The sequence below is a fragment of the Pygocentrus nattereri genome, chromosome 12 (assembly GCF_015220715.1).
Source record: "Pygocentrus nattereri isolate fPygNat1 chromosome 12, fPygNat1.pri, whole genome shotgun sequence".
NCBI classification, from domain to species: domain Eukaryota; kingdom Metazoa; phylum Chordata; class Actinopteri; order Characiformes; family Serrasalmidae; genus Pygocentrus; species Pygocentrus nattereri.
In genome coordinates, this window is record NC_051222.1 from 4265336 (window position 1) to 4279314 (window position 13979).

The 13979-nt window shown below is 41.9% G+C and overlaps 1 protein-coding gene across 1 annotated transcript in view; it reads right to left on the reverse strand.

The window, feature by feature from the left end:
• Positions 1 to 1351: 1351 nt before the first annotated feature.
• Positions 1352 to 13979, reverse strand: part of LOC108443648 — a 381331-nt gene continuing 368703 nt past the window's right edge. Inside the window, exon 16 of the mRNA XM_017724422.1 lies at positions 1352 to 2239. Within this exon, the coding sequence (XP_017579911.1) occupies positions 1716 to 2239 (524 nt within the window). The 3' untranslated portion in view covers positions 1352 to 1715. The remainder of the gene's footprint in view (positions 2240 to 13979) is intronic.

The following is a 13979-nucleotide window of genomic DNA, read 5'->3' on the forward strand; positions in this document are numbered from 1 at the left end:
TTCACAGTGGGTGTGAGGTGCTTTTTTTCATACTCATCTTTTGTGTTACGCCAGACCCACTTAGAGAGTTTGTTGCCAAAAAGCTCCATCTTGGTGTCATCTGACCAATGCACACGATCCCAGTTGAAGTCCCAATACTGCTTAGTGAAGTCCAGACATATTTCCTAGATACTGTTTGGGGCAGGCAACAACTGTGGAGCAGGTGATTTTATGAGAAGTCATGTGAACTTAAAAAAAAAAAAAAAAAAAAAAATTAAAGGCTACATTTTTCAGTGAGAGATTTTTCTGAAATAAAAACTGCATTTATTTTAAGGCTTTTAACACATCTTAAAGAGGGGTGCCAATAATTGTTGAGGGTGTATATATTAACCCGCTAGCTGTGAAACAACTCACTAGTCATAATGCGTTAGCTCCATGCTAACCTGCTAGCTGTGAAGTAGCGTGTTAGCTCCATGCTAACCTGCTAGCTCTGAAGTAGCGTGTTAGCTCCATGCTAACCTGCTAGCCTCTGTTTACCCTGAAAGGTGTGTAGTTTCAAGGGCGGCACGGTGGCGTGGTGGGTAGCGCTGTCGCCTCACAGCAAGGAGGGTCTGGGTTCGATTCCCCGGCCGGGCGGCCAAGGTCCTCTCTGTGTGGAGTTTGCATGTTCTCCCCGTGTCTGCGTGGGTTTCCTCCGGGTTCTCCGGTTTCCTCCCACAGTCCAAAAACATGCAGTCAGGCCAATTGGACATGCTAAATTACCCCTGGGTGAGTGTGTGTGAGTGACTGTCTGTGTCTGTCTGTCTGCCCTGCGATGGACTGGCGACCTGTCCAGGGTGTATCCTGCCTTCCGCCCGAAGACTGCTGGGATAGGCTCCAGCATCCCCCCGCGACCCTGACGGAGAAGCGGCTTAGAAAATGGATGGATGGTGTGTAGTTTCACTTTCAGCTCAGTCGGTTTCGTCTGTGCAGCTGTAAATAAATCAGACGCGACTTTATCAGCACTTTATTTTATTAAATGATCATAATTCTGGGAGTTTAATCAGTTCTTTATTGAAGATCTTCCACTGGTTCTGAACATCGTCTCCATCTGAATCTGCAAAGCAGAGAAACAGACTGAACTGTTTTATAAATGAGGCACAGCACAGCAAATCAGAACACAGCTCATTTACATATATCAGTCTTAAAGCCACAGAAACGAATACAGACGGTTTCATTATAAATGTAACATGGCGACGGGGAACTATAAGTTGTATAAGATTAAATAATTAAATAAGACTAGTGTAGCCAACTACGCCACTCTGGGAATTGCACCCAGAGAATTTTAAGTGAAGGACACAGGTTCGTGGGCACCACAAAGGAACAGTAAGACTAAGATTTCCCAAACAAAAGTTTATTTAATCAAAATCAAATTTAAAATCAAACTTGATAGATATAGACAGAGAAAGAGAGAGACACACACACACACACACACACACACACACACACACACACACACACCTCAGAGCAGAGCAGTGACCTGGAAGGGGAAGGGGGAACCAAAGGCAGAGACCATGAATACAATCCCAGCACATTAGGAAGCGGCAATATTAAACTACTACTACCACCATTACTAACAACAACAACAACAACATAAAGAATGAAGATAAAAATGATGTAAAAATGATTTTTACTGTTTTACACATAAAACCACACAAACATATTTTTATGGTTTGTGTTTCACTCAGGAGGAGATTTTATTTTAAACACACTGAGGAGTCGTTCCAGACTAAAAACCCAGCACAGAGCGGTTCAGTGAATGTGGTGCTGAACGTGTGAAGGTGCGTCAGTGTTTGATCATCAGAGACGCTGTAGAAGGACAGAGAGCCGGCCGGACAGTCCACATACACTCCTACTCTCTTACTGGACGGTCGAGTGGAGAGTTCAGTCTCATTATTATTGTGACAGACAGAGTATCTGTTATCAGAGCAGATCAGACTCCAGGACTTTTCATTCAGTCCAAACCCACAGTCCGCACTGTCTCCTTTCCTCCTGATTGATTTATATGTTACTGCTATTTCAACCGTCCCGCTCCTCTCAGCCTCCCAGTAACAGCGTCCAGTCAGACTCTCTCTACACAGAACCTGATACCACTCATCAAATCTCTCTGGATGATCAGGATACGAGTGATATTTTCCCACACGCTCCACCTTTCTGTTCCGGTCAGTCAGAGCGAGATCTCTGTGCGCTGTGTTTGGATCCAGAGTGAACTCACAGGAATCTGCACACAGGAAAAGACATTAGAGAGAGAGAGAGAGAGAGAGAGAGAGAGAGAGAGAGAGAGTGTAAGAGCACGGGTGTTGGTTTGTGTAGTTTTCTAAGGACCTCTCAGCTGATTTGAATGGTTTATGGTGTTTGTCTGAATATGGCTGAAATATAGAAATCCAGAAAAAGGTCGTTTAATATTCATATTTAATTGGCTGTGTTTATTGATGTGGTCCGATCTGGTCAGCAGGTTCTCGGTTTTCTCTCGTAGGCTGTGGCGTATTCAGCCGTGTCCATTCTGATAAGGGAGGTTTTCTTCTGGATCACAGAGGAAACTAAGAACTAAACATGAACCTGAAAAGGAGACAGAAAACGTGTCCTAATGCCCTGAAAGAGGTCATGTCTGAGTTTCATTACAGTGGAAAGGTTTTCAGTATGAATGATATTATCTCTCATTTAGCTGGACACTGGGCAGCCACTTCATTCATTCCACCTTTTACTTTCTGCACTCAGGGTAACAAAGAATCAGAGGAACAGATGGACTACAGTCTGTAACTGTAGAACTACAGAGAGAAACTATGTGGTCAGTGGAGCTGATAAAGTGGACAGTGAGTGTAGAAATGAGCAGGTGGACTTAATGAAGTGTCCGGTCAGTGTAATGTGTGAGGACAGGCTCATAATAAACGCTGGTGTGATGTTTCCACAGTTAGCAGAGCTGGACTAAGACTAGATCACTCACACTACAAGTAAATAAAGCTGAGCTGAACAGCTGAAGGCCTAAAGGTGCTCTGCAGATTTAAAACATTGACCAGGGCAGCGTTTACAGTAACACCTGTTCATGATCTATATGTAAGGTCTAGACTGACGTTTTAATAAAGTGATGTTTTAATTACATTCGGTAACATTTATACTACAAAAATCAACGGTGGCATTAAAACAGTGTTTGGTTCTTTTAATTGTGTGACGTTTTACACACCTTGTAGATTTTAATATGAACACCAGCTTCATTCCGTCTGTAACTAATAATAATAAATGAATTGGTTTGATCAGATAAACACCACTGAGGTGGAGCAGCTTAACTCAGAGGCTTCATAGGAGTTCAGCACCGTCACTGTTGCACTAAGAATAAATGTTCAGAGAATCTGTTTGAGAAAACGTCGCCTTATTTTCATTTCATTTATCTTTTTCTCTGACGTCTTTTAGGCTGCGGTGTATTTACAAAAGTAAATATGGAGAAAGGAAGTTTTATTCTGGAGTATGAAGGACGCAGATCACAGGAGGAGATTCAGACTCTTGAGGAGCGAGATTTCAAACACTGTGGGGAAACTGAGCTCTCAGATTTTATAAAGTAGATTAATAAAGATTCTGTTCTTTTCTTTCACTGGGCACTTGGTCCACGACGGTCCAGATCCCAATTAAAAAATAATTAATAAATTGTAGTAAATGGTAAAGAACACCTGTATCTGTGCTCTGCATGACCTACATATGATCAGTGGGTGAGGAGTTTGTGTTTGAGTGACGTATTCAGAGTTTTTCTGTAGACAGACTCAGTAATTATTGTGACAGTAGATAAAACTCAGTGTCGGTTCCTACTGTGTTGTGAGGGGGATGTTTTCTATACCTGACTTAATGCTGCTTTATAAGAACAGGGTTTGATTTGTAGCGACTGAACTTCAGGACACTGTCTACATTGAAAGCAGCTCAAACAAAGGCAGAGATAGAAAAGTAAAATAAAAGATAATCTGAAAACTAAAACCACTTCCTCTGTAATTATGAGAGGAAGATCAGCTTTAGGTTTCACTTCTTTGATCTTTGAGGAACAAACACTTTTTATGGTTTGGAGCTGTTTCTTATTGAAACCTTTTTGGGCTTTTAAGTAGTTTTGGGGCAGTTTCTCTTGTTTTTCCAGCCCTCTTTCTTTTTGTTTAAACACTCACCTGGGCTAAGTACCATTCTGGTCACCCCTCTACAAAGGTGGGACAAAGGGTGGCTGTTTGCCACGGCCTTAAGTAGAGGAGTCCACAGGTGTACCAGGTTGGGCCTAATCAGCCTGAGGGGTTGTGGGAATCGGAGTTACCTGTGCTTGTGGCGCCTCGCTGTTGTTGCCCTCTGCTGGTGGCCGGCGGCCGACGGCGCAGTCTGATTATTCACTGTTACTTTATCGTTATTTATTATTCACTATTACTTTAACATTATTTATTATTCACTGTTACTTTATTATGAGTGATTTACATTAAAATGTTAGTAGGACAAACTCACGACTTTATTAAGAGCAGTGTTTGTTGTGTGAGGGCTTAATGAGAGACTGGGAAAGGTCTAACATGTTCATCAGTACCTAAGAACTACCTTTAAACCAGTTTTAGACTCTACCAATGGATTAAGACTTACAGTAGGATATCCAGTAATATGTGTCTATTGCGCTTACGCTGCTCTGTGTGTCACTGAAGTGTTATTTGTTTATAAGGTCTATTCAGGGAGCTGCAGTGAGATTATGGAAGGATTCTTAATATATATTGATGGAGCTCAGTCTTTCTGTATGGTGATGGTCTCACTGTCTCTATAGAAATCAACTCTGTAATCATATCAAACAACTGAAAACTGGAGTTCTGGTGATGTAGAAGGTGGATTTTACTGTGTGTCCAGGGTGACTGACGATGATGATGATAAAGCAGTAAATTGACCAGTAGCCTGTTGCCGTGCTTAACTGGCTCAAGGCTTGAAAGAAACATGTTTTAACATTACATTAACAGATTTGTGTGACTGTAGAGATTCTGAGGAGGAACCTGGTGTTGACAGTAATGCAGAAATGTGTCAAGACTGGCTTGTGAGATTATGTGCAGTATTCCTTAAATACACCCCAAAGCCATTATGATGACAGTTTGGTGGGGGGTGTGGCAAAGAGCCTCTTTCACACAGGAGTCAATATCACAAAGATATATGTGTAAATGTCCCACCAGCCCTCATCTGAGTAGGTTTTCAGCACTAACAGGAGAAAGATGGGATAAATATTGACTGACAGGATGATCTAAACCCCAACCTGCAGGCTGAGGAGCTCCCATTTGAACATCACAGCTGCATTTTGTGTTTACTTGTGTGTCTTCATCTTTATTAAAACTAGTTGGACTATCTGAAACATTTAAATGAGACAAATTAACAAAAACAGAAGTGGAGTGAGGGGCAAATACTTTTTCACAGCACTGTGAGACAAAAGAGTAACTGGAGATTCAAATAATGTAAAATGCAGATGTTGCACCACTGCATGGATTAATTCAATTCCATCAGCAGCGCTGACCGATAAAAATAAATGAAATAATCAATAATCAATCAAATACCTCAGTCGATCCATCACGTACCAAGATGATCTGTTAAAATCCGTTCATTTGTAGTCGTCTCCATTTTAATGTCGCCTTTAAAACATCCTAATTAAAGTGAATCGTGTTGGAGCTAAACGTCCAGTGCAGTGTCTGTCAGCTGAAATGATCCATGTTGATGCTCCATAGAAACCAGCCGGACTGTAGATCAGCTGCTGACGGATTCACTCATGGGGCTTATTCATATTGGGACACAGCCAATTTGGAGTTCACACACATGATAATAGCCTCCTTTATCGTTATTAAATTAAACATGAGGTCTTAATGAGTTTCATTTCTAATTAATGCAGAATCTGCACTCTGTATTTATTTATTTGTGGAATCTGATGTATTTTTCCACAATTCCTGTTTTTTTATCCCTTTTTTCTCCCCTGATAAACTACCTGTTAATGCACTGGATCTTCTAACTGGTTCCAGCGATCTGTGAGCTACACTGCTCTATTTTCCAGACCCTTCAGGCTAAAAGCTCAGATAAGACCACCCGGAGCAGCAGAGAACAGCAGGAATAATCTTACTAAATTAATCTAATTAAACCATTTGAACTGTAATAATTCTAGATTTGTGATTTGCCCAAATATATTTTGCTGTAACAGACCAGTAATGTTGAGTTAGCTGCTAAAAACAGGCAGTTAAGACCAGCTAATTAAAATATCTAACCAGTGATTTTTATCATACAGTTCATTTAGTTAGTCTCGTTTCTGGTCACCGTCATTTGTGGTCAGCCAGTGGTGTTGATATACTGTATATGGACCCTGTGTAGTGGAGCACCTTCTGTTTGTGTTTTTCTATGTGGACTACGTCAGTAATTAGGATGGGAGCAGGCATATATACAAACACCTTGGGGTCCTGGTGGCAGGTTTTGGTTCATTGCTGCTAGGCTAAGTCGATGGGTGTCTTGGTGCCAGTGTTCCGTGTTGTTGGAACTGCAGGTTCAGTCTCGACTATGTTGATCCAAGTAGCCTGGAAAATCAGCAAAGTCAGCACCAACTGTAGCGTCCAGTTTACAGCGCTGGCCTTAGTACCCCAGACTGACTACAGCGTACACCCTGGGCCAGCTGCTGTTCTCTTAGCACTTTAATTATTCAGTTTTTTATGAGTTTAAATTGAGATTTAAATTAAATTTAGTGTGTTGTGAGCCACTGGCCAGAGTGTGTGCATTGTTACTAAAGCAATGCACAACTAAACTTATCCGATTTATATTATTATTATAGTTGCGTACATGTCATTTTTTTTCCAAAAGTAGTGGGATTAAGAATTAAATCACTCCACAAACAAATAATCCTAAATTTATTGTAATGATTAATTTGCATGTACAGCCAAAAGTCTGATCCAAGCTCCAAGTAAACAGGCATCAAAAAAACAGGTCACCTGTTGTAGTTTGAAATACTTTGGTTGCAACGCTATAAACCGTTCCATGCATGACTTTAACTAACAGCCATCCGCACTCTTTCATATGTATTTTTTTCATCCCTCGTTCCTTGTATCGACTTCCATAGTATCCGCTGTGCAACTATCCTGCGTTTCCTTCAGGAAAGGCACATTTCTAGTTTTTACTACTATTATTTTTCCTTTAGTTATAGTCCAGTCTGCGTGGGGTTAAGTCTAGTCCAGGGAGTTTGGGAGGAATGTTTGGGGATGGACTGCAGTGTTCACTTGAATGGTAGAAGTCTGCAGTGCAGTGAGCTTGGAGTGATTAGCAGGTGTTGCTGGATTGGTGTTTTTTTCCTTTTTCTTTTTCGTTGAATCGATTCACGCGTCACTGAGAAAATGATCTTCCGTCATCGTCCCCCTTTACTCTAAGTAGTTAAGCCCAGAAATATTTGCACAGTGACAAGTTTTGGTATTTTAGCCGTTTACCAAAACATATTCAAGATACAGTTGGATAATCAACATAAGCTTAAAGTACAGACGCTCAGTTTTAATTTGAGGGTATTCACATCCTAACTGGAGGAAGGGTTTAGGAATTACAGCTTTTTAATATGTAGCTGCCTCTTTTTCAGGGTCCAAAGGTAATTGGACAATTATCTCAAAAGCTATTTTGTGGGCTGCATGGGCTGTTACTTCATTAATCCATCCTCACTTAGGCAAGTAAAAGGTCTGGAGTTGATTCCAGGCATTTGCATTTGGAAGCTGTTGCTGTGAACCCACAACATGCAGTCAAAGGAGATCTCAATGGAAGTAAAGAAGAGCTTCATTAGGCTCAAAAAAGAACAAATCCATCAGAGAGATAGCAGAAATGTTAGGAGTGGCCAAATCAACAGTTTGATACTGGTGAGCTCGGGAATTCAAAAAGGCCTGGACGTCCATGGAAGACAACAGAGGTGGATGATTGCAGAATCCTTTCCATGGTGAAGAAAAACATTTCACAAAAAGACTTCATGAGAGCAAATACAGATGGTTCACCACAAGGTGCAAACCATTAATCAGCCTCAAAAATAGAAAGGCCAGGTTAGACTTTACCGGAAAACGTCTAAAGAAACCTGGAACTTCTGGAACAGCATTCTTTGGACAGATGAAACTAAGATCAACCTGTACCAGAATGATGGGAAGAAGAAAGTATGGAGAAGGCTTGGAACGGCTCATGATCCAAAGCACACCACATCGTCTGTAAAACATGGTGGAGGCAGTGTGATGGCATGAGCATGCACGGCTTCCAATGGCACTGGGTCACCAGTGTTTACTGATGATGTGTCAGAAGACAGAAGCAGCTGGATGAATTCTGATTTGTACAGGTATAAACTTTCTGTTCAGACTTAACCAAATGCAGCAAGTTTGATTAGACGTCGCTTCGCAGTACAGATGGACAATGAGCCAAAACTTACTGTGAAAGCAACCCAGAAGTTTTTTAAAGCGAAGAAGTGGAATATTTTGCAATGGCTGAGTCAATCACCAGATCTCAACCCGTTCGACCATGTATTTCACTTGCTTAAGACAAAACTTAAGGCAGAAAGACACACAAACAAGCAACAACTGAAGTCGGCTGCAGTAAAGGCCTGACAAAGCATCACAAAGGACACCCAGCATTTGGTGATGTCCACTGGTTGCAGAATTCAGGCAGTCATTGCCTGCAAAGAATTCTCAACAAAGTATTAAAAATGAACATTTTATTTATGGTAAAGTTAATTTGTCCAATTATTTTTGAGCCTCATTTCAGGGGCTTTGCAGAAAAATGGCTGCAATTCCTAAACATTTCATAGGATATTTTTGTGCAACCCCTTTAATTAAACCTAAAAGTCTAAACTTCAGTTGCTTCTTGTTTCATTTCAATTCCAATGTGGTGGCATGCAGAGCCCAAATCATGAAGACTGTGTCACTGTCCAAATATCTATGGGTCTAACGGTATAAACCAGGGGTGGTGTAGTCTGGTGCACCATAACGGGCTGCCACATATAAGTGTAACTGTATATTTCTGATTGGGCCAAAGTCAAAATATGAGTAATAAACATCTGTAGAGGTTAGCATAAATGCTAATACCCTTAAAGACCATGCTAGCTAGCTTACTTTACTTTTTGGACTCTTTACAAAATGATTAATCTACAAATAGTAGTTCGCTCAATAATAGCTGGCTGTAGTTTATATTCTGTGGCAGTCTGTGAATGTGTAATAGTGCAAACATGAAGCTGAAGTTGGGTTCTTCTTCACCAGCTTCTCCTTCAAATTTTCCGTTCCACCTTAAACGACACAGTTACATTCTGACGCCTGTGTAAATGTGCATCATTTAAGGTGGAGTGGAACATCTGGACAAGAAGCCGCCATCAGCTGATTGTTCTCGTGTTCTTTGTGTTTCTCTAGTGTAAATGATGATCTGTTGTTTGTCTCCATATTTAGGTATAAAGGGAATAAATACGTTGCTGCTGTTGAGTCTGGTGCAGCTGGCTAACGGAAACGGCAGCAACCAGACAAGCAGCACGGCAGGAAGGAGTGATGCTGTAAACACGACCGTGCAGAGGTTCATTTGTAGAAGGCTGTATCTCTTAATCCAGCTCCCCAGAGCACCTGATACAGCTAATGAAGGGCTCCATAATCAGCTAATGAGCTGGATCAGGGCTGTTCTCTTAAGGAATACCTGAAACTCTACAGAGCTTTCCAGGTTAGGAATATGTGTGATGTCACACCAGGTGATGTGGTTGTAGCCTAAGACTTTAAAAATGTTCTGATCTCAACAGAACAGTTTACTGGCTCTTAAAGCACATCCATCAACATTACTTTAGAAATGGCCGCAGCTTTTTATTTACATTTAAATAAAAACCCTATTGGAGTTTCGGAAAATAATGTCCCAGTTACCCGTTATCCTGCCTAACGTTACCTTAATAGACACATGCTGAAGTGTGGAAGACTGAAATTATTCATTTGACTGTTGCTGACTAAGCAGATGAATAACCAACAACATGTTCATGCAGTTTGATGATGCGGCGGAGATTCACCCCGATCAGTGATGCCCTGCAGCACATCACAACATCCAGACTAAACAAGAGGAAGTGGAGACAGAATTCCTGTTTTCAGAAGGGTATCTGTATCCAAATGGGCTTAAATAGTGTTATGGCAGTGAACAGCGGCATGTTTTCCATATTCATCAGACACTATTCACACAGTTAAATTAGGACTGTATGACTGGAGTTAGAATCTATATGATGTTAAACGGCCTGGAAGGTCTTCACTGGCAGGGGCTCCAGTAAAAACATCATTTGTTTCATCAACTGTTAGACAGTCAGAATACAGTCTGACTCAGCGCAGCAATGTGGTCCTGGTCTCAGTTGGGTGATGAAAACAGACAAGCTGCTAAATGCTGTGACTACACATGCAAACACAGTTGGGACTGTGAGACTGTCAGTACTGATCGTCCTGTTTTTACAGCCGTAAAGTGTTTTACTCTGTTTTACTTTAAAATGTTGAGAAACTAAAGAAACAGTTCACTGAAAAATCACATTCATCCAGTTCCCCCTCACAAGCCTCAAAAGCCAAAACCTGTTTGGTGTCTGAAGTTTGCTTCTTTAGCTTTAGCACTGGAGCTGCGAGGCTAATTTAACCTGTTAGCTACATTAGCTTTGTAGCTCTAATACTAAAACTAAAAGCAGAGTTCAGACACCAAACCTGTCTCGGCTCCTAAGCTGTGTAGATGTTATTCTGCTGTATAAAGGAGCGTTCAGCCTCTTAAACTCCCTCAAGCTCATGTTTTATTACATCTGTGAAGCACTGGGACTGAAAATTTCTCCTCTAGTCTGAACAATAAGCTCCACATTATCAGTCCGCACGTTTAAGATCACCATATGTCATCACAGCTGACCAATCAGTAGCAAGGATGTCTTCTCTCTAGTCACTCATCCAACCAGGAGGAACGGTTTGGCTGTTTTCACCTGGAGCTGAACACACTTTACCACCAGACTGACCATGAGAAACTCTTATTCTGGCTTCTTTCTCTTTCTGTTTGCTTTAATGGGGTCTAGAATTGATGCTGCAAAGCAGGATGGGTCTTTAGGAGGACTGGTCAGTGATGACCAAACAAAGGAATGAATATGTGTAGATGATTCACCACACCTGTGTTTGTGGGTCAGGACAGTCAACCAGGTGAGGAGATGACGTGCGACTCAGGTTTGTAAAATAAAGGTTTTTATCCTCAAATTACTGTCAGAGGTGTTTTTGAGCTTTAAGTCCTGAACGTCATCTTCAGTGTTACAAATGAAGTGATATGTTTATATGATATGATTAAGTTTAATGGAAATGTTTAGCCACACAACAGTTTCTAGAATTTATAGAGTATTTTAAGATTTTCTTTACAGCTGTAGCTTCATAACATTAGCACTAACTCTTACAGGAGCTACAGAAATGGAGCATAAAGGTCTTATGCAAACATCTGAATGTCGTGTTGTTTTAGAAACATATATATACAGTTAGGCTGATACTTTAACTCACTGAGCTGCGTATTCCAGCACATTATGGAAGTTACTGTGTACTGAGCAGGTGATCATTCTTAGGATTGGTTATTTTAGCTCCTGAGTTAATGCTGTGCAGGCCATGGAGTCTCCTGGTAGCCTTTGCAGTGCTTGTGCTAACAGGCTAAACATTTAAGTAGTAGAAGAGAAACTTTAGAAGCCAAAGGAGCACATTCTTCTTCTTCTTCTTCATCTTTCAGCTGCTCCCTTTAGGGGTCGCTACAGCGAATCATCTGCCTCCTTCTTGCCCTATCCATAGCCTCCTCTACTTTCACACCAACCATCTCCATGTCCACCTTCACTACATCCATAAACCTTCTCTGAGGGCTACCTCTTCTCCTACCCGGCAGCTCCATCTCCAACATTCTTTGCCCAATATATCCACTATTCCTCCTCAACACATGTCCAAACCATCGCAACCTAGCCTCTCTGGCTTTATCTCCAAACTGCTCCACCTTCACTGTCCCTCTGATCTGCTCATTTCTAATCTTGTCCAGCCTTGTCACTCCCAACAAAAATCTCATCATCTTCATCTCCGCCACCTCCAGCTCAGCCTCCTGTCTTTTATTCAGAGCCACAGTCTCCAAACCATACATCATAGCAGGACGCACTACTGTCTTGTAAACCTTCCCTTTCACTCTTGCTGCTTCCCTGTCACACATCAGCCCTGACACCCGTCTCCACCCACGCCATCCTGCCTGCACCCTCTTCTTCACCTCTTTTCTACACTGTCCATTGCTCTGGATGGTTGACCCAAGATATTTGAAGTCATCCACCTTTACGACCTCTACTCCTTGCATCTTCACCTTTCCACCTGCTTCTCTCTCATTCACACACGCGTATTCCCTCTTGTCTCTACTGACCTTCATTCCTCTCCTCTCCAGTGCAAACCTCCACCTCTCCATATTCTCTTCCACCTGCTCTCTACTCTCACCACAGATTACAATGTCATCTGCAAACATCATGGTCCATGGAGCCCCCTGCCTGACCTCATCTGTCAACCTTTCCATCACCATTGCAAACAAGAAGGGGCTCAAAGCTGATCCCTGATGTAACCCTACCTTCACCTTGAAACCATTTGTATTTTCCCAGTCTTCAGGTAGCTCCTCACTGCCCCCAACGTCCTGTTGCAATTTTTCCCTGAACTGCCTGCAACCATCCTCCTCCTTCAGCTTCCACCATCTAATCTTTGGCTCTGTCTTCATTCTCTTCCTCTTCTTTGTTTCTAATCTCATTCTACAGACAGCCACCCTATGCTGCCTTGCTACAATTTCCCCTGGTACCACTTTACAATCTCCAATCTCCTTTAGGTGGCATCTCCTGCTAAGGATATAATCCACCTGTGTGCACCTCCCTCCACTCTTGTATGTCACCCTGTGTTCTTCCCTCTTCTGAAAATACGTGTTCAAAGCCAAAGGAGCACATTAACCTTCAAAAATAAATTGGCTTTACAAAATAATCACTGTAGACATTCACACACCAGCCACTTCAGTAAGCCCACTTACTTGTTTCTACACTCTGTCCATTTTATCAGCTCCACTGACCGTATAGTTTCACTCTGTAGCTCTACAGTTACAGACTGTAGTCCATCTGCTTCTCTGATACTTTGTTACCCTGTTCTTCAGTGGTCAGGACCCCATGGACCCTCACAGGGCAGGTACTAATTTGGTGGTGGATCCTTCTCAACACTGCAGTAAAACTGAAGTGGTGGGGGTGTGTTAGTGTTGTGCTGGTGCGAGTGGATCAGACACAGCAGTACTGCTGGAGCGTTTTAACACCTCAGTGTCACTGCTGGACTGAGAATAGTCCACCAACCAAAAATATCCAGCCAACAGAGTCCTGTGGGCAGTGTCCTGTAACCACTGATGAAGGACTAGAGGATGACTAACACAAACTGCAGCAGCAGATGAGCTGTCGTCTCTGACTTTACATCTACAAGGTGGACAGACAAGGTAGGAGTGTCTAATAGAGTGGACACTGAGGGGACACAGTGTTTAAAAACTCCAGCAGCACAGCTGTTTTGAACCACTCGCACCAACACAACAATAATAACACCACCACCCTGTCAGTGTCACTGACCCACCATCCAAATAATACCTGCTCCTAAGAACTGTCCATCCATCCATCCATCCATCCATCCATTATCTAAGCAGTTATCTAAGAACAGTGATGTAAGGAAATGTGCAGAGAGGACCCTCTCTGTGTTATTTTGTTATAAATAACAAAAATACAAGTCTATTCTTTTATGCACTGTAATATTTTGTGTAACATAGGTTTTTAAAAAATAACACCAGGACTGTCACCTAATAAGTAATCATACAGTCCAGCGCTGTCACCTAATAAGTAAGCATACAGTCCAGTGCTGTCACCTAATAAGTAATCATACAGTCCAGCCCTGTCACCTAATAAATAAGCATCCAGTCCAGCCCTGTCCCCTAATAAGTAATCATACAGT